At 39.7% G+C, this 20,655-nt stretch overlaps 2 protein-coding genes across 2 annotated transcripts in view; both read left to right on the forward strand.

Annotated features, from left to right (window-relative positions):
• LOC139006011 (disintegrin and metalloproteinase domain-containing protein 5-like) overlaps window positions 1-7,227 on the forward strand; it is a 76,462-nt gene extending 69,235 nt beyond the window's left edge. Inside the window, exons 19-21 of the mRNA XM_070408444.1 lie at window positions 1,324-1,480; window positions 4,490-4,540; window positions 7,088-7,227. Coding sequence (XP_070264545.1) covers window positions 1,324-1,480; window positions 4,490-4,540; window positions 7,088-7,100 — 221 coding nt within the window. The 3' untranslated portion in view covers window positions 7,101-7,227. The remainder of the gene's footprint in view (window positions 1-1,323; window positions 1,481-4,489; window positions 4,541-7,087) is intronic.
• A 5,618-nt stretch (window positions 7,228-12,845) lies between these two features.
• The window catches only part of LOC139004885 (A disintegrin and metallopeptidase domain 3-like), a 76,316-nt gene continuing 68,506 nt past the window's right edge, over window positions 12,846-20,655 (forward strand). The window contains exons 1-2 of the mRNA XM_070407389.1: window positions 12,846-12,948; window positions 13,630-13,712. Of these exons, the coding sequence (XP_070263490.1) occupies window positions 12,846-12,948; window positions 13,630-13,712 (186 nt within the window). The remainder of the gene's footprint in view (window positions 12,949-13,629; window positions 13,713-20,655) is intronic.

Genomic DNA, 20,655 nt, shown 5'->3' on the forward strand with positions numbered 1-20,655 from the left:
GAAAAATATTATGAGAAAAAGTCAGAAGCTTCGGGGCAGTTATAATAGGAGTTTGTTGAGATTCAATAATCATAGATAAATGTAGCTAGAGAGTGGCTCCTCTGCCTGTCTTCTCCTGTTTTCCAACTGGAAAAGAAGCGAGAATACTATTCCGTATACATTAAAAGTAGGCAGACTAACAAACCATGGAGAAAGTGAACTTGACACAGTATAAATCCAGAAAGGAGGCTAATATATACAAAGAGATGGAACCTGAGGAGCCACATTCTCAGTTGAGAATGAATAAGAACTGATGAGAAAAATGTAGATATTAGCATTAGTTAGTCAAAAGTGGGTTAATGCCAGGCTTAGCCATGCATTGTATAAAATAATCCTAGAGCCGTTTTAATTTTTTATTGCTGCATATTTGATTAAACAACTTAAATAAGTTATTTAGTGACTATTAATTTTTAATTTTTAGAAAAAAATTGTTCTATATAATAAAAGAGAAACATGTAAATTGACCATCCCTCTGCTACGCTCACCAACCAATCAGGAGGGAGTATGCAAATTAACCTGACAAAGATGGTGGGTTAATTTGCATACACAGGCACTGGGCAGAAAGCAGACTGGGAGAGCAGGAGGCTTGGGGGGACATAGCTCCCTCGGTCGCTCCCAGCAACTTAGTGTCTAGGAAAAATTAAAGGGAAGATATCCTAAAACTTCCAGGAAATCTCCACCAATGAAGCAAAGAAAAAAAATGCCTCTATTATTCTGTGAGCTACAAACAAAACTGGATTGGGGGGTCTCAGACAATTCATTCATATGATTGCAAAGACAGACAGAAACTCCTGGATTGGAGAGGGCTCCCCTGAGGGCTCCCAGATTGGAGAGGGTGCAGGTTGGGCTGAGGGACCCACCCCCAGTGCATGAATCTTCATGCACCGGGCCCCTAATAGTAATATAAGAGAAATTAAATGCCTAGGTTTCTTTCACACATTTAGGTATGATTCCAATTATCTCTGTGATATGCATGTTTGAATTTTGGAGAGCTATATCAGAAAAGAATTGAAGAATGTTTCCAAGTATTAAACATATGCTTCAGGAAAAACATTACCTTCAGTCAAAAATATGGTAGAAGATGGAAAATGCAAAATCATCAGTAAAGCACTAGTAACAATTCACTTTGTACATTAGTTGGTTTTGATTTTATAATATTCCTAATATATATGAATGAGATGTTTAGTGTTTGGGAATAGTGCTGGTAATGATAGCCACTCCATCTTTTCATTTGGGTAATAAAAAATTTCTGACATAATTTAAAATGGCCATTTTCTTTTCTAGGTAAATATTCATTGGCCCAAAGATCTGCTTCTTCAAAACGCAGAATTCAACTCATTTTCTACATTTCTTTACCTATGTTTGTCATTATTGCTGCTGTTTTAATAAAGCAGGATAAAATAAGAGATCTATGCTACAGAGATGAAACCAGAAGTGAAAGGTATATATATCTCTATACTAATAAAAGGGTAATATGCTAATTAGACTGGATGTCTTTCGGACGAACTTCTGGACATCCTTCCTGACAAAGCTGGGCCTGGGTGAAGCAGCCCCCGGTGCCGGGAGCCTGCGGTTGCGGCCAGACTAGGTGAAGCCACCCCTGGTCCTGGGCACCTGCGGCTGGCCTGGGCAAAGTCGACCTGAGTCCCAGGTACCTGCAGCCAGCCAGAGGGAGGGAAGCCTGGGTCCTGGGTGCCTGTGGCCAGCTGGAGGAGGGAAACCTGGGTCCTGGGTGTGGTGGCTGAGCCAGAGACAACTGGGTCAATCAGGCCGGCAGGGGAACAGTTAGAGGTGATCTGGCAGGCAGGCAGAGGTGGTTAGGGGTGATCAGGCAGGCAGGCAAGCGGTTAGGAGCCAGTGGTCCCCGATTCCAAGAGGGATGTATGGGGATTGGGCCTAAACTGGCAATCGGACATCCCCCAAAGGGTTCCAGATTGGAGAAGGTGTAGGCCGGGCTGAGTGTACTAAGTGACTCCCTTCCTGAGTGTACAAATTTCGTGCACCAGGCCTCTAAAATATATATATATATCTCCTATCTAATAAAGGAGGAATATGCAAATTGACCATCACACCATCACAAGATGGCTGCACCCACAGCGGAGGCAGGGATTCCGTAACATAAGATGGCTGAGCCCACAGCAGTTGCTGAGTTCCTGTAATGAGCCTTAATGAGTAATCAGCAGGGACCTGAAGCTGTGTGGTGCTGGGCTGGGGCAGGGGACCTGAGCCTGCAACCCCCTGCCTGGTGGGGCTTGACAGGGGACCTCATGCTGCGCCGCCCCCCCACCCCAGCGCCAGGCTGGGAGACCTCAGGGTGCACCCCCCGCCCAGCAGGGCTTGACAGAGGACCTCAGGCTGTGTCCCCCGCCTGGCAGGGCTTGACGGGGGACCTCAGGACGTGCCCCCCGCCCCAGCACTGGGCCAGGGTACCTGAGGCCATGCCCCATGCCCAGTGGGGCTTGACGGGGGACCTCAGGCTGTACCCCCTGCCCCGGTGCCGGGCTGGGGGACCTAAGGCCACACTCCCCACTCTGGCGCTGGGCTGGAGTACCTGAGGCCATGACCCCTGCTCCGGTGCCAGGCCAGAGGACCTGAGGCCACGACCCCTGCCATGTGGGACTTGACGGGGGAACTTAGGCCTCACTGCCCACCTGTGGAGTTTGACGGGGGACCTCAGACTGTGCCCCCCGCCCGCAGGGCTTGATGGGGGGACCTTAAGGCATTCCCCCTGCCCCGACCCAGGCTGGAGGACCTCAGGCCACACCTCTCACCGGGCTGGGCTTGACGGGGACCTCAAGGCATGCCCCCTGCCTTGGCCCAGGCCAAGGGAACTCAGGCCACGCCCCCTGCTCCAGGGCTGGGCTGGGGGACCCGAGGCTGTGCCCCCCCATTCCAGCACCAGGCCAGGCTACCTGAGGCCACACCCCCCCACCCAGTGGGGCTTGATGGGGTTGGGGCTGGTGGGTCTGGTTCTAGCTCAGTGGGGGTGGGGCTGGCCAGGTCTGGGTCTTGCGCAATTTTGTGGTGCATGTGGGTGGGCGGGGACTTGACACTGGTTCCTGTGGCGTGCCCTAGACTCTGACAAGAGGAAGATTTTCATATACATTTTACTAATTTTCTTTCATTCTGACATTTCTATTATAGAGAAAGGGCAAATAGCAATATTAAAATATTTTCTCTAATTAATTCTCTTTTAATGGACACGAATTTCATGCACCAGGTCACTAGTATGTATGTAATTCATTAAATAAGCCAAAAAAATAAGTATTCAGATTTCATCAGTTATAATGTAAGACTATAAGTAAAGAAATATGTGGAGAGGCCCAGGGATAAAACCAGTTTGGTATCCTCTATATGTTTTCTGGTTTTATTCATTTTACCACTAGGCTTGATGAGAATAGGTGGCACTTTCAGAAAATTAATGTTTCAGATAAGGACTCTCACACCAGTGGGAAACACCTTTATTAGAGCACCTCTTAGAGATAATATCTATGAACCTGAATGTAAAGGCTATGATATTTTCAAGTTCTTAGAATTATTCTCCATCCCCAGCCAGAGTGGCTCAGTGGTTGAGCATCAACCCATAAACCAAGAGGTCACTGGTTTGATTCCTGGTCAGGGCACATACCCCAGTTGTAGGCCCCCAGTGGGGCATGTGCAGGAGGGAGCTGCTGATGTTTCTCTCTCATCAACGTTTTTATCTTTCTACTTGTCTCCCTTCCTTTCTCTGTAAAAATATCCATAAAGACATATTTAAAAATTAATCTCCATAACTCTATAAGTGGGAGATCATAATGGTTTTCCAATGTATTGTAAACTTTAGATATACCAAATTAGTAAGTGAAATCACCACATTATCTGTAATCAGTTACATAAATATTTATGAACTTAGAACACTTCCACTGCACAGCTCTGCTAGCTGTGTGGGTTACCCTAATATTCGAACATCATTATTGAGGCCGTTGTTAATACTTTGCTGTATTTTCCTACAGAAGTACTTACCTCTCGTTCTGCATTCCAAAAATTGATAGGAAGAGCATACATAAAGTATGTGTTATGAGAGGAAGAATGAAATATGTACAAATATATAGAAAATTTAACTGAAATCTTTGACTACTACTTAATGTTTTTTTGGCTTAATTTGACCTGAAGAGTTAGGGATAACATAGAATTAGAGGGAGGGGCTGTCTGTACAAATGTGGCTTCTCACATAAACTCTTAAAAAATATGTAAGATGAGGATAAGAGGATTTAATCAACAAAGCAAGGTGGCTGGTGGCATTTGTTCTAATATTGAGATAGCATCTGTTTTTTTGTATTATTTTATTTTGTTACAAGAAGATATTTCATTTATTGAATCACTCTTTCTTTGAAAACATTTATTTAAATAGTCACTCAATTAAGATTTAAAAATTTTCTCCACTTTAAAATAAGTTTTATTATGTTTATAGGTCTGTGTCAGTAGAAGACAGCAGTAACAGCAAATTATCCTCAACTGTAAGGTGAGTGTAGAACTGTGTGATTAATCATTTTGCATTATATGTTTTGAACCATAATAGAATAACATTTTTAAAAATTTAAGATGTTTTGTTTCCCAAAGGGCTTCCTTTTCAAAGGTAAGACACAAAGTGGGAAAACACATTTTTAATATATATTTCCAATGAAGACTCATATTCAGATTCTGTAAAGAATTTGTACGAAACAATAACAAAAGGTGGGAGAACCTACTAGTCAAAATATCTGAAGAGTCGCTTCATAAAAAACATGTAGTATATGTTATAAGAATGAAATATGTACAAATATATAGAAAATGTGACTGAAATTTTGACTAATACTTAATAGTTTTTATATCAAAGGGTATCAAAACATGAAAAAATGATCAACATCAGTACTCCTCAGAAAAAGACAAAATAAAAATGAAGGTCCCCTACATTCCTATAAGAATGGATCACATTAAAAGAGGTGACATTTAGGGTTGGTGAGAATATCAAACAATTAGGACTCACACAGTGCAGGTGGGAATATATATATATATATATATATATATATAATTGGCACAGTATACTTTTTGTTACAGTTCAGCAGTTTATCATCTTCTGAAGCTATTAGGCTTCAATCATATTTGTAACTTATGTTTTCATTTTTAAAACTATCATACATATCATATTTACATTTTATATTTACTTTATAATTAATTTAACATTTATTTTCGAGACTTAATGATAAAGGAAATTCCCCATGAATTTTGAATCTTATTATCTAAAATATTTCTCTTTCCTTTTCCATTTAAGGTGAAGCTGACAGTATTTACCTCTTCCTTTTTAATCTTTTAACTTTAAAACGTATCCTCTTCCAACATCTATGTATATGTAGGTTTCTGTATATTTTGAGGGCAAAGAATTGAGGGGATGGAGGTGTAAGGTAGGGCAGGCAGGTAGGGAGCAGTTACCAGGTTTTACTTTGCTTTCTCCCCTTCCTGTGCTTACACAGAAAGCTTTTCCAGTGCCTGGCAGTTTAAAAAATATATTATTATTATTTTATAATTATATTAAAAATAAACTCAATGAAAATATATTTTGGATACATGGGTACATATAATTGAGAAAAAGATTCTGAAATGCATATAAAAGGAAAGTAGGAATATCCAGGTAAATTTTGGTTTTAGAACTAAACTAACAGTGAATTACAATATAGGTAATTTTATTTTCAAACTTCATATTTCTGATTATTAATATATTATCAAATATTTATTAAAATATCAATGTTACCTTGGTAGATATATAAATTATACATTTTCATAATCAACACACAAAGACGATTTTCATTAATAATATAGATGCATGTCTGCTTAAATGTTTTCCTAAGTAAACAAAAAAGTACTTTTTTAAACTTAGAGACTATTATGGACATTTCCTATCTTAAAATTAGGCCTATGTAATTATTTTCTGACATTTGGTATTCAATTTAAAAATGAAAAAGAATTTATTTTAAAATTGATTATTATAAATATTTAGAGTACTTCCAGTTTTTCATTATTACAAATTCCCTGTAAATAATATCCTTAAATGGATACACATTTTGGAGCAATTGTCTGATTATAGTCTCAGGTTAAATCCCTAGAAGAGAGATTGATCAAAGCATAAATAAAGTATGTACACTCTTATTGTTTTTTGATATCTATTGCCAAATTACCTAATTGTAATGATCACCACCAATCTGTATGTGTCCAGTTGTAACTTCATAAATTATTTACTTTTAGTCAATTGGACATGTAAGTGGTATATTTTCTGAGAGAGAGCATATCTTAAAATTTTACTATTTTTTACTGTCCTATTGGATTTTTTGCTATTTTTTTTCACTATGTCATTTAGTAATGAGCTATGTCTATAAAGAGTATGACATAGAAATAAAAAGTACAAAATATTACCATATGGAACTAGAGGCAATTTTGAGACGACCTTTAGTATTAGGAATGCTAATTATATTTTTACCTTCTGCCTCTTGGCTGATTTTTCTGTTATGTAAGTTAGGGTTTTAGATCTAGCATACTGTTAATAAATAACATTTTTTAAACATTATTTATCGTGGTTCTAAAAATATTTTGTCATTTTTGCTTTTGTACTTAAATTTACAATAAACATTTTGACTTTATTTCATGCTTAATTGGTTTCATTTTTCATAATTCTACAGAGTGATTTTAGATTTTAATGACATTAGATCCTCATCATTCAGAGTCCTTGGAATGCCAAATATTGCCTTGGCTTTCCTCTTCTAATTCATTCAGTAAATTGTATGTGTATCAAAGTGTGTGAATCATTCTACTGAACATGGGTAAATAGAGTATTTATAAAACCACTTCTATTATAAAATTCAGAGTATTTGCAGTTAAGGCAACAGATCCTTGTTTTTTGTTTTTTTTTTCTAGATTTAGTTTTCATTTCCTTGATCCTTACAATTACCCACATCTTTTAAATTACTTGCGTTAGAAATATGTTAGCTCAGAAAAAGAAAGAAGCAACTCCGGTATTTTGTTTTGTTTTCTTTTACAGCAACAGTCTCTAACAACTTTGGCCTGAAGAGAGGATAAACCCAAATAAATCATCAGAAACTGGCCTAAACCAAGAAGAGATAAAAACATAATTTATTCCTCACCTCTGTTGTCACTACTGAAGGTTTAAATTATGAAATAATAAATAATCTGCATCTGAGTCACCTGAATTATGTCTGGTGTTTATGTATTTACAGCATCAATTTTCACCCTATCTACTCCAACTTGAATCCTGAAGAGGCTCTGAATCAGGGGGAAGCAACCTAGGATCCTTGTCCCATGAAGCCAAGAGGGCCTACTTTTCTGTTTTCCATCAGACAAAATAGTCCTTCACAACAGTGTCCCAATCAGGCAGCCAAACACCATCTGGAAAATACATATCTTTCTCACAAAGTAGTAGCAGTCTCTGTGCCCACTGTTATTATCTGCCTCTAAACTCACCACCTTACATCGGAGCGGTATCTGAACTCTCTGGCTTAGCAGCTTCTGTCTCTCCTGCCCAGCACACTCTAGCTGGTTAACATGGTAGCTATATCTAAGCTCTCTGGGAGCTCTTAGCCTTACATCTTGGCAGTACCAGCTCTCAGCTCCATCTGAGCTCTCTATCCTTTTCCCTTCCTAGCTGCTCTCTGGCCAACTAGCTGGTCAGTAACCTGTATATCACTCCAGAGACAAAGAAGGCTGGTTGCCAACAGTGACAATCATTTGGGTTATAGAAGGGTACAGCACACTGTGAGATTGTTGTGGCCTTGCAGTTGCTTATGGTATCTTAGCCTAGGGGCAGAGTGGCCTTGGACATTCGGTATACTATCACCAAGGCCTACACACTCTAGCCTTGATTATCCGGGGACTCTGGCATGCTTCCCATATTGGTTATATCTTTATAGTGAAGTTACTATGTTATGGTGTGCAACCCATGTCTCTTTCCATCTCTGCCTCTAAAAATATCAAGTGACAATTTGAAATTAGCCTTCACTGAAACTGATAAACCCATAAGTCTCCCTCCCTGCCCCTCTCCACCCCCACCCCGAGAGAGATAGTTGTGTAATATCATTGAGCATACAACTGTCCTTGGGGTATCTTTTTTTTTCTTTTCTATTTTCCTTTAAATAACTTATTTGAGACACATTTCTATCATGGCTGTAATTTACAAATCACCCTGGACAAGAATACTCAATTGCCTCGATGTTTGACCTGGGTTGGCAGAGCCTATGAGCCATGCCTGTAAGAAGCAAAGAAGGTATATTTCAGATCTGCTTTCTGTTACAGAGAGTAGAGAAGCTGCTAAGAAGTACTATTGTTGCACGACCAAAAGTGGTAAGGTTGCCCAGTCTGTTGTTACTAGTAGAGATAACTTTATCCTATCTTTAGGGCTCTCCGAATACTGATGAGTTGGGCGATCTGAAGAGAGGATCATCATATGAGGCCAATATTTATCAGTTGTTGAAATGACCAAATGAGGAAAGCCTAAACTAAGTAAAATATCAAGTGGCTCTGGGCCAGGGTGAGTTTGGGACTTCTTATAAGGCAGCATTTCTACTTTCACTGTCTCTCCACGCTGAAATTGTAGAAAGAAGTGAGGAGCAAAGAACAATTCAAACGTGGAGTTGAAATGTCTTGCCCCCAAACCATTTTGCTTTTAAATTTGAAGAGGAAAATGAGTGCTGAAAAATGAGGGGCTGTTAAAATAAAAATTTTGCATACAGTAAGGAAACTTCTGTTACTCATACTTCCATACAAATTGTGTAAAAGGCCAGTGAAAATTCGGAAACCATATAGTTGTGTAATACTCTGAAGATTGTCCTTCCTAATTGAGAAACATAGGGTTTGGTAATTTTGTATCAGTTAAAATCTGGGCTGTTGTGCAGATATAGCCCAATATGAGATCTTTAATAATAGCTATAAGCTTTCAGAAATAAAAATATCCTCGTTGCTTAACTGCAGACAAGCTTTGATCCCTGGCTGTTTTCTGAAATTATTTTGGCAAAACAAACACTTACCTCTGCTGTGTTAAATTCCAGTAATTACCTTCAGTCGTTTTTTTTTTCCTTAGCTGACATTTGATTATTCCTCATTTGAAACTGGAACTGTTTTTCCATGTCTGAAACATTTCCATCTCTTCTTAATCCTAGTTGTTTATCTGCCTCTGAGAATTCTTCCTCAGTTTGCTTTGTTACCATCCACTTACTTGACTTTAAGTGATGGTGTTATTGACTTCCATCTGTTTTCATTGAACACCAGCTTGTCATAACTAATTGTTGCATCATTACTACCTGGGGAGGTTTTCTTTTTCTTTTTCATTTTTTTTTTTTGGAGGTTTTCTAAAATACTCATTCTGAAGCACTAACCCTAGAGATTCAGATTTGGTAGGATATTTCTCTGATACTGCTGGTCATTCTCTTGATACAAAATACTTCTCAGTGCTGTTCACTTACATGCACATATATACAGAATAATGCTTTTTTCTTTTTCTTTTTTTTTTGTTTGTTTTCAGGTCAATGTTTTATCTAGTTCATATGCCTACCTAAATTCCTAGTAGGCTCATGATGGACTGGACACAGATTACCAAAATAATTCCTGGTTGTTGTAACTGTTCCTGAGTGTAATATGCAAGGTCATTTTTAAAAAAAATTTCTTGGAAAAGGGAGAGCCCTACTGAAACAGGTGGAGCTCAGGTCGTGCAGTGTACTCACATGTGGATCACCGAATGAAAGCAGACAGAGCTTGCTTACATCTTCAGAAGTACAATGAGAAGTCAAGACAAGTTCCCAAGGTATAAGCTTGCCATAGTTCCCATGGTGGGAGACCTTTTAATACATCCTTTGAGAGGATTGTGGTCACTGATATGGCTAATGCTCCCCTCTGCACCATCCCCCACAAGTCCCTGTGGAATCAGTTTGCCAGTTTCCAAGTTGAATGCCAAACTAATCTCTGAGGCACACTGATGTCGGAAAAGTGCTCTTGCTGCGCTGACAAGGCCTATAGCCATTTCTAAAAGTTGGACACCCTGGAAGCAGATAAGTGTGTGCAAGTAGAGGGACATGTGGCAGCCAGGAATGTACTCTGGATAGCTCCTAGAATAAGGACCATGAATGATGAAGAGCTGCTGCTCTCTGAAATGCATCTGTTCAATTTTGTCGAGGCTACACCTCCCATGGTCTGCTCCCAACCAATGATGGAACATATTCTTAACTCATTATCTCTCACTCTCTGTTTGAATCTGCTTCCTATAACATTGGTGACCTCCTCTCATCCCAGTTGTTTAACATCTTAACAATTTCACCCTCCTCCATATCAAATGATTCAACAAACCTATTTTTCTCCCTAAAAAGCTCTCAGATATCTTTACTACTTTATTCCCCTCCCACTCTTTATTCCTGAGGATGTAGACAGTACTGGCCCAGCCCATGGAAAATTCCCCTTTAATGAAGTTATTGCTTCCGGTCCTCATCATTTTAATGCCCTCACGCTATTACAAGTTATCATTCTAACACACAAATCTATCATTCATTTGCACGTAAATCTTTATAAAATTTTAAAATTACTTAAGAAAAAAGTTATAAAATGCATTAACATCAGCACAAGTCATTCACAAAACCCAAAATGTCACAGCTACTCTTTAGCTTCACTTGATATCTGTATAGAAAACAAAATTATCTTGGTTGTGGTCCCAGAGAACTTTGAACATCCCTCTAACAAGGGTTTTTTTTTGCTTCTATCTGTGGCATCTCTTGTGCATATCTAGTTTTCTGTTAGTCTCTGATGGACTTGGAAATAGGGAGAGAGTCACACGTATTTTGATATCAGCTTAGTTCCATGCTTGTAGTAAACATGTAAAAAATAATTGCTGATATGAACACAAATGATTTGAATGCCTATAATTCTTGCATATTAAAAACTGAGCAGTTATTACCAGTCATGAAAATTAAGTCATTAATTTAAATAATGAATACATATTTCACCTTTTGGTTACTTGACTGAGCAACATAAATTTTTAGAACCATTGAACAACCTTTTAATACTCATCATGCCTTCAGCGACATTTAGAAGACTTCAAAGATTTGATAAGGTTTTAGACAATCAGAAAAGCAGTTTATTTTAAGAGCAACATAATATTGATATACTAAATCTATTAATAGTCATAATTTTGTAAAATATACAAATACTAATTTTAAAATATATAAAAGAATTCAAAAAACTGTGGTACATCTACACGATGGAATACTATGCTGCTGTAGAAAAGAAGGAATTCTTACCATTTGCAGCAGCATGGATGGAACTGGAGAGCATTATGCTAAGTGAAATAAGCCAGTCAATAAAGGAAAAATACCACATGATCTCACTCATTTATGGATAATAAAGACCATTATAAACTTATGAACAAAAATAGATACAGAGGCAGAGCAGCCTCGAACAGACTGTCAAACTACAGTGGGAAGGCCGGGGAGGGTTGGGGGGCAAGAGGGGAGGGTAAGAGATCAACCGAAGGACTTGTATTCATGCATATAAGCATAACCAATGGACACAAGACACTGGGGGGTAGGGGAGGCCAGGGGATTGTCAAGGGCGGGGGAAAAAGGAGACATATGTAATACTCTTTGTAATACCTTAAGCAATAAAACAATTAAAAAAAAAGAATTCAAATAAATGAGTATGGTATACAGCATGCATCACAACAAAACTAAATAATTAGGCTGTGAATATGTTAGTGAAATATTGTATACAGAACTGGCTATTTAGAAGTAGAATTTTCTATGCTATATTTGGTACTTGCATATAGTTTTTTTTTGATAAATCATGCTAAAATGATTTAAGAAAAGCATGAAAAATATGTTTTCATTGTTTTATTTTGTTTCATTTTACATATTGGGAAAACTCAATCACTTTATTGTGTTTATAAATATTGCAAGTAAGGAATGAAAGCACATGTATTCCATAGAGGAACAAGTTAGGAACTGTTCGGCTAGAAATCCTTGCAAAAGTTAAAAATTGGCTGCATATTAAGCCATCAAAGGAAAGCTCTTTCCAAGTTAATTCCATGCCTTTCCACAGGTGAACTTCACACTTGATGGGGGGAAAAGCTTACTTTTAACTTTTATGTAGTCTGCTTAGCTGCAGAAACTAAATTATACACAAGAAATAAATAATGAGAATATAAAGTTGTTTTTACAGGATCACTTCATACTTGTTTTTTTTTTCCTGCCTAATACTTTAATTGTAACTTCATACTGGGGGATTAGAACGAATATATACACACATTTCATATTTAGTTTTTAAATTTAGTTTGTTTAACCAAAGATTTTCTAAGAAATGAACTTACTGCCAATTGAAGAATTGAATATATATATTACAATATACCTTTATGTTCATGGGTATGTCTGTATTTGTTTAGACCTGAGACATCTGGCACTAGATATGATTAAAAAAGGCAATTGTCTGCTACTAAACATATTGGGAATTTCTATTGTCTTTTTCCTTTAATGCAGTAATTTAGTCTTTTTACCAGAAAGCTATGACGTGAACTCTTCATATTGCCAAGAACTTCACCAACAATAGCTGCTTCCAGAGAAGAAAGTGGCTTTATAACCGAATGTGACCCCCAAAGGCCTTTAAAATGTTAGCCTGGGAGAAATGAGGCACCTGGAAGGAGGCAGGACTCCCTGGCTGAGTCCTCAGTGGTGGGCGGGGCCGAGCAGTCTCACATTCCATCCTCCTGGCCCAGAACTCAGCCCCCTGCGCATGCGCGAGATGCCTCAGTTATGCCACCAACTGCCTGCACTGTGGCGAGGGTCACCTGGCTCGCAATGCTGTTTCTCTTGCTGATCCTCTCAGGCCTCGGCAGGTTGACCTTCGCAGACCATTGTAAGTGGGGAACCTGCGCCATAGGAGGGCCGCCCAGCACAGTGTCCCCGGGAGAAGCCAGTGTCTCCCTTCTTGCTCCAGATCCCAGGGCCAGGCTGGGGGGTCCCCAGTCATGCTGTCAGAGCCACCTAGTTTCAGGGTCCTGCTGAGCCTGGTGGCTGGAGAGCTCAGAGCAGGCCTGGGGCAGTTGGCCCTCACTTACCTGAGTCTGCAGGGGCAGGAGAGAGCGCCCTGCTGCTGGGGCGGTGGGTCCCAGAGAGCCTGGGTGGGGTCCTGAGACCAGCACTTCCTCCCCCAGTCAGGGTTGAGGTCAGCGAGTCCCAGGCTCTTTGGACAGTGGTAGGGCAACACTCTCACATGAGAGGGGCCTCTTCCTGGAGTCGCACAATGTGTGTGTGTGTGTGTGTGTGTGTGTGTGTGTGTGTGTGTGTTGGGGCTTGGAAGTTCAGAGTGACATGGTAGGAGAGGAAACATAAATGAAGATGAAAGATGCTACACCCTGAGAAAGTTCACACGTTTTCTTCTTTTTCTCCTCCTCTTCCTCCTCCTCCTCCTCCTCCTCCTCCTCCTCCTCCTCCTCCTCCTCCTCCTAATAGTATAAGCTATGTTATTTTTATTTATTTTTTAAGTTCTTTATTGTTTAAAGTATTACATATGTCTCCTTTTGTTTTCTAACTGCAGACTCTGAAACATCACATCTGCAAATTACAGTGCCACGGAAGCTCGGAACCACCACCAACGATATCGATGTTTCAGAAACACAAGTAATTAAGAAATCACTTTAAGTGTTTTATTTTTACTGGACTGCAGAACCTAAGTTAATTCATGAATATCCCTTTGTAAAATTTTGTGTTCTAATAGATGTGTTTAAGTGACATTTTATCTGAATGACAGCAAGTATTTTGATTATTTTAATTTCTTAAGTGATATATGAAAATTGTGAAATTATAAAGGTACTCAGTGATATGTTAGGAATCCAAGGATTGGAACCTCAGTAGCACGGCTAAAGAGGAATATTAAATTGCCAACTGAAAAACTATTAGATACTGAGGCAGGTTTTATAGAATGATGATCTGACTGTTTCACATTATGGCACCAAATTTAAAAAAATCCAGACTTTATGAGTTTATAAAAGCTATTACTTTAAAAACATAAGTATCCCAAGAGGTTAAAATTTTAGGAGAGTATAACATATACCGGGATAATGGGAACAAAAAGAAAACTTGAGTGTCCACAATAATAACAGAAAAAGAAAGAAGTACATTTAATGCACTCAAACATCCTTAATACACACACAACATTATGAGGGATAAGCTTTATTAAAATATTCAGTTCACCAGGCACATATAACAATTATAAATTTGTACAACTTTAACAGGTGCCCTCAGCACATATAAAATCAGATCTTATAGCACTAGGGGGAGACATTTTCAAATTCATTTTCATAGTGAGTCCAAAAAAATATGGTTTTCTCTAAAAATAATCCGTGTTGTTGCAAATGGTAAGTTTTCATTCTTCTTATATGGTCGAGTAATATTCCATTGCATATAGTTTGTACCACATCTTCTTTATCCATTTGTCTATTGGTGGCAACTTAGGTTGCTGCCATATCTTGGCTATTGTGAATAATGCTGCAAAGACAAATACCATATGATTTCACTTATATGTGGAATCTAAAGAACAAAGTAAATTAAGAGTCAAAACACAGACTCATAGATACAGAGAACAAACTGATGGTTGCCAGATATAAGGGGGGTTGAGGGGAGGCTGGGTGATAATGGTGAAGGTATTAAGAAATACAAATTGGTTCTTACAATTAGTCATGGGCATGTAAAGTACAGCGTAAGGAATATAGTCAATAATATCATAGTAAATATGTATGCTGCCAAGTGGGGACCAGACTTATCCAGGGGATAAGCATATAAATTTGCAACCACCATGGTGTACACCTGGAGCTAATATACTGAATATCAATTGTAATTGAAAAATTAAGAGAAAAAAATGTTTTGTTCAAATGGTGGTGGACAAATCATAAAGATATAAAGAATACTTGAAAAACAAAAATAAACATTTTATTCAATGGATATATATTAATTGAATGATACCATGGAATAAATGCACAGGTTTTCCCTTTCTGCTATTTGTTAGGACTCACTAGACCCCACAGTGTATCACACATGAGCCTTTTAAGGGCAAAGCATCTGGTGCAGCAGGAGAAAGAGAATTCAGGCAAATATCAGGATCCAAGAAACATCCACAGTCAGCTCCTCATGAACCCAGTCTCTGCTCCTGAAACATGCTGAGTCTCTGGTTTGGAATAACAAGACCTGGGGGAGGAACTTTTGCCTTGAGAGACTACTCCTTACAAAGCTTCAGCCACTAGGAAGCCATGCCAGCCCTGTCTAGATAGGTTGGGCAACACTGAGGAAGCTAACTTTAGCCAGGGAAGTTTTGTTCCCTACGTGTGCATTACAAATCTCACAGTCCTTTTGACTAAGAGTCAGACACATTCAGGCTGGAGGCATCCCCAGAAATAAAGGCAGAACTTTGCTGATCCTGCTGTAAATCAGCTCTGTCTCCACAGTAATTAAGGCTTCTTAAGAATATACAGGTGAGTCAACAAAATTGACAAGAGCACGTTAAAGAATTAAAAATCAAACACAGTATAAAACTCCTTATATGGTCACAATTTAAAATTTATCAAAAAGACTGAAATATGTATTTGGTAATTTAAAAATACACCTGTACATCATTCATGAGTTGAAGATGAAGTTTGTTCTCTGTATCTATGCGTATAAAATGGATATTAAATAATAACTAATGATCAATAACAAAAAAATTGCAAACCAAAGTTTGAGTCATGCTCATAAGATGGTAGAGGGGAATAATTTATAATTACAAATACTTAAATAAGCAAAAAAAGGTCTGGAAATTCAAATTTAAAAATAATTATAACCTTAAAAAAGTTAAAGATGTGACTGAAATTAAGAAGTAGAATTAATGAAAAAGAAAGTTAAGCTAAAATTTTCTGGATCCATAGTGTCAAAGGTTGATTTCTGGGGAGAAAAGGATATATTTTGCTAAGGTAGACTAAGGAAAATGGAAAGGAGAAGAAAAATATGTAACATTAGGAATGAGAAATATATGAAGGTGTAAATAAAATCTAAAAAAATATATGCATATTAAGTGTTATTTAAATGAAATAGTTAAATTCATGAAAATATAACAAAATTGACCTAAGATGAAACAAACAGCACTGCTGCTCTTTTCCTATTAAGAAAGTAAAACATTTTTTAAATCCTGTGACACCACCCCTCCCACCATTGCAAGCTAAACTGATTCTATGATAGGATAAAGAAGATGTGGTACATACATCCTCCTCAACCACAGAAAAAGATGAAATATTGCCATTTGGAACACATTGGATGCATGCCATGCTAAGCAAAATACGTCAGAAAAAGTTAAGAGCCATCTGATTTTACTCATATGTGCTATATAAAACCCAAAGCAACAAATGAAAAAACAAAAACAAACAAACAAAAACTCAAAGACACGGACAACAGAGGCAAAGGAGGTGGTTGGAGTAGTAAAGGGTAGTCAAGAGTAGTCAAGAGTCCAGTTTACAGTGAGGGAAGATGATGTGACTTTGGGTGGTGGGCACACAATGCAATATGAAGTTCACGTGTCCCCTTTTTTTACCCTTAGCCACTTCCAGCCTGCCCTTGCCCTCACCCCCTTCCCTCTGGCCATTTCCACACTTTTGTCTTTTGTCTGTGTCTAGGGGTTAGGCATATATGTTCTCAGGCTAATCCTTTCATCTTCTTTCATCTAGTTCCCCCTCCCCATCCCTCTCTTACAGCTGTCAGTCTATTCCCTGTATCCATGCCTCTGTTTCTGTTTTATTCCTCCATTTATTTTGTTCGTTAGATTCCACATATTAGTGAGGTCATATGGTATTTGTCTTTCACTGACGGGCTTACTTCACTTAGCACAATAATCTCCAGGTCCATCCATGCTGTTGCAAAAGGTAAGATTTCCTTCTTTTTTTTTTTTTTTTACAGTCACATAGTATTCCATTGTGTAAATGTAACACAGCTTTTTATCCATTCATCTACTGATGGACACTTGGGCTATTTTCAGACTTTGGCTATTGTAAATAACACATCTCTGAACATAGGGGTGCATATATTCTTTTGAATTGGTGTTTTCAGATTCTTAGCATATATTTCCAGAAGTGGGATCACAGGGTCAGAAGAGAGTTCCACTTATAATTTTTGGAGGAAAGTCCATACTGGTTTCCACAGTGGCTGCCTTCTGATCAAGAGTGCTCAAGGGCAGCCGTGGGCAAACTACAGCCCTCGGGCCGGATCCGGCCCGTTTGAAATGAATAAAACTTAAAAAAAAAAAAAAGACCGTACCCTTTTATGTAATGACTAGAGGCCTGGTGCACAAAAATTTGTGCACTCGGTGGGGGGGGGGGGGGGGGTCCCCCAGCCCGGCCTGTGCCCTCTCCCAGTCTGGGACCCCTCGGGAGATAACGACCTGCTGGCTTAGGCCTGCTTCCGGGTGGCAGAGGGCAGGCCCAATCCCTAGGTGCAGCCCCTGGTCAGGCTCAGAGCAGGGCTGATTGGGGAGTTGGGGTGCTGCCCCGTCATGCACAGAGCAGGGTGGATCGGGAGGTTGCGATGCCACCCTCAGTCATGCTCAGAGTAGGGCCGATTGGGGGCTTGAGGCACCGCCCCCTGTCACACTCAAGGCAGGGTCGATGGGGAGGTTGCGGCGCCACCCCCTGTCATGCACAGAGCAGGGCCAATCAGGGGGTTGGGGCGCTGCCCCCTGTCACACACAGAGCAGGGCCCATCAGGGGGGTTGGGGCTCCATACCCTGTCATGCACAGAGCAGGGCCAATCAGGGGGTTGAGGAGCTCCCCGCTGTCACTCACAGAGTAGGGCCGATAGGGGAGTTGGGGCACCTCCCCCTGTCACACACAGAGCAGGGCGGATCAGGGGCTTGGGGCGCTGCACCCTGTCACACTCAGGGCAGGGCCAATGGGGAGGTTATGGCTCTACCCTGTCACACACAGAGCAAGGCCCGTGGAGCGGGGTTGGGGTGCCACCCTCTATCACCCACAGAGCAGGGCCGATCAGAGGGTTGGGGCGCCTCCACTGTCACACTCGGGGCAGGGCCGATGGAGAGGTTATGGCTCTACCCTGTCACACACAGAGCAGGGCCCGTGGGGGGCGGGGGTGTGGGGCGCTGCACCCTGTCACACACAGAGTAGGGCCGATCAGGGGATTGGGGAGCTCCCCCCTATCAGGCACAGAGCAGGGCTGATCAGGAGGTTGGGGCACCTTCCCCTGTCAGGAACAGAGCAGGGCAGATAAGGAGGTTGTGGCCCCGCCCCCTGTCACACACAGAGCCGCAGGGCGATTGGGGGTTTGGGCGCTGCCCCCTGTCATGCTGATCCCGGTGCCGGGAGGCATATTACCCTTTTACTATATAGGATAGAGGCCTGGTGCACGGGTGGGAGCCGGCTGGTTTGCCCTGAAGGGTGTCCTGGATCAGGGTGGGGGTCCCCACTGGGGTGCCTGGCCAGTCTGGGTGAGGGGCTGAGGGCTGTTTTCTGGAAGTGAGTGACTGAAGCTTCCAACCGCTCCTTGTTTTCTTTTTTTTTTTTTATTCTGGGCCAGCTTTAGCTCTGAGGCCTCGCTGCTGAAAACATCGACACAATGTTGCTAAAGCCCGGCTGAATGAAAGGCGGTTTCTGGGGTTTTGTTTATCCTCTTATTTGCAACATAGTACATAGTTGCTTAGAGTTGTAGCTCAGAGGCCGGCAGCGCAGATGGGGAACGTTGGAGTCCTCCTTCACTGCAGCAAGCAAGCTCATGTTGGCTTCCAGCTGCCTGGCTGCCGGCAGCCATCTTGGCTGACAGTTAATTTGCATATACTCACTGATTAGCCAATGAAAAGGGTAGTGGTCGTACGCTAATTACCATGTTTCTCTTTTATTAGTGTAGATGTTTACTTTGAATTTATATTAGTTCACACAAACACTCCATCCGTGCTTTTGTTCCGGCCCTCTGGTCCAGTTTAAGAACCCATTGTGGCCCTCGAGTCAAAAAGTTTGCCCACCCCTGCTCTAGGGTAATCTTTTCTCCACATCCTGGCCAAGCCTTGTTATTTGTTGATGGATTGATTGTAGGCAGTCATTCGGGCAGGTGTGAGATTTCCACTAGCAGTGTATGAGTTTCTGTTAGTCCACACCCTCACTAACAATTGGCATTCTCAATCTTTGTTGTTTGCAATTTTGTTAATTTTATTCCCTTTTCGCTATCCTTTTTAGTTTTTGGCATCCCACAAGCAGTGATGATGAGTGATATGTAGAATGTTAATAGGCCAATTTGATATGAATTGCAAATATCATTTAGTATTGTCTAGGAATCCATTCTGATTTTGAGTAGCAGGTAGTAGTTCATCTAGTTTATCGATGCTTTTGTGTTTGTTTTTACTGTAGGAAGAAATTATCAATATTTTAAAATTAAGTATGATGTTGGCTGTTCATTTCATGAAAGACCTTTATTAGCTTTTTGGAAGGTTTTCAAATTGTCCATAGAACTATCTATCTAGAGATAGCATATATATCGATGTGTCTATGTATGTATACATTTCCTGTCAGTGTAAGGAAGTAACCTTTTATTCCTAGGACAAAGGCCATTTTGTCATGATATAGTTTGTTGTTGCATTTAATTTGTAAATATTTTTTAAGGCTTTGAAATTATGATCGTTGAAGTGTTTTGCTTCCTCAGAGTATAGTTATCTTGTTGCAATATCTGGATTATACTGTCTCATATAATTAGTTGGGAAGTGTTCTGTCTTTATATTCCATGAATTTTTGAAGATTAGTATTTTTCCTTATTCAAATGTTTAGTGCAGTTCACCATTGAATGAATATCTCTGGATTTGGAGATTCCTTTGTGAGAAGATTTGTAATTACAAAATTAAATTCTTGATAGAGTGGTTTTAAGCCTATTAATTTTTATTATCTCTGTGTGTCCTTTTGTTTCCATTATATTTTTCAGTTGTTACCATGTTTTCTTTTTCACTGTTTAATCTATTTTAATTGGATTTTAGCTTTTTTTTTTTTTTTTTCAATTAAAGAGCCTGTTTCCTATTAGTGGGGAGAGGGAAATGTTTAGTAGTCAATCTCTATGCTTGGTATGCTCATTGTGACAGGGGTTTCACTACTTATATGTAATTCAGTGGCCCACGCCAGAAAATATGTGCATGTATACACACAAACATGACTGTAGGGTGTGTGTACATGTGTGTGGATGTGCATAAATATGCATGTGTGTTTATATTAAAACCATAGTTTATATTGATATATCCAATTTCAGTAGAAAACCACAGGTAAAAAAAATGAGAGGGGGGTGGGCAGGACATAATATATGCCAAAGATAAACAGCAAGAGAGTTGGCTTATACCTAAATATGTACATTCCATTAAAAGTAATTGGTGTAAACTTTGCAACTAAGTCAGAGATTATCATTTAATGAAAACATTAAATGCTCTCTATAAGAAATACTCTTTAAATAAATAAGACAAATAGATTAAAATAAAAGAATATACAATTTTTAAATTGAAACCCAAATCAGATAGTAAATGTGAGTTCATAGAGTGATATGAGAGAAGCAGCCTGCAGAACAA

This window comes from Myotis yumanensis, unplaced genomic scaffold (genome assembly GCF_028538775.1).
Source record: "Myotis yumanensis isolate MYYU_CA2020_CCGP unplaced genomic scaffold, mMyoYum1.0.hap1 SCAF_3, whole genome shotgun sequence".
Taxonomy (NCBI): Eukaryota; Metazoa; Chordata; class Mammalia; order Chiroptera; family Vespertilionidae; genus Myotis; species Myotis yumanensis.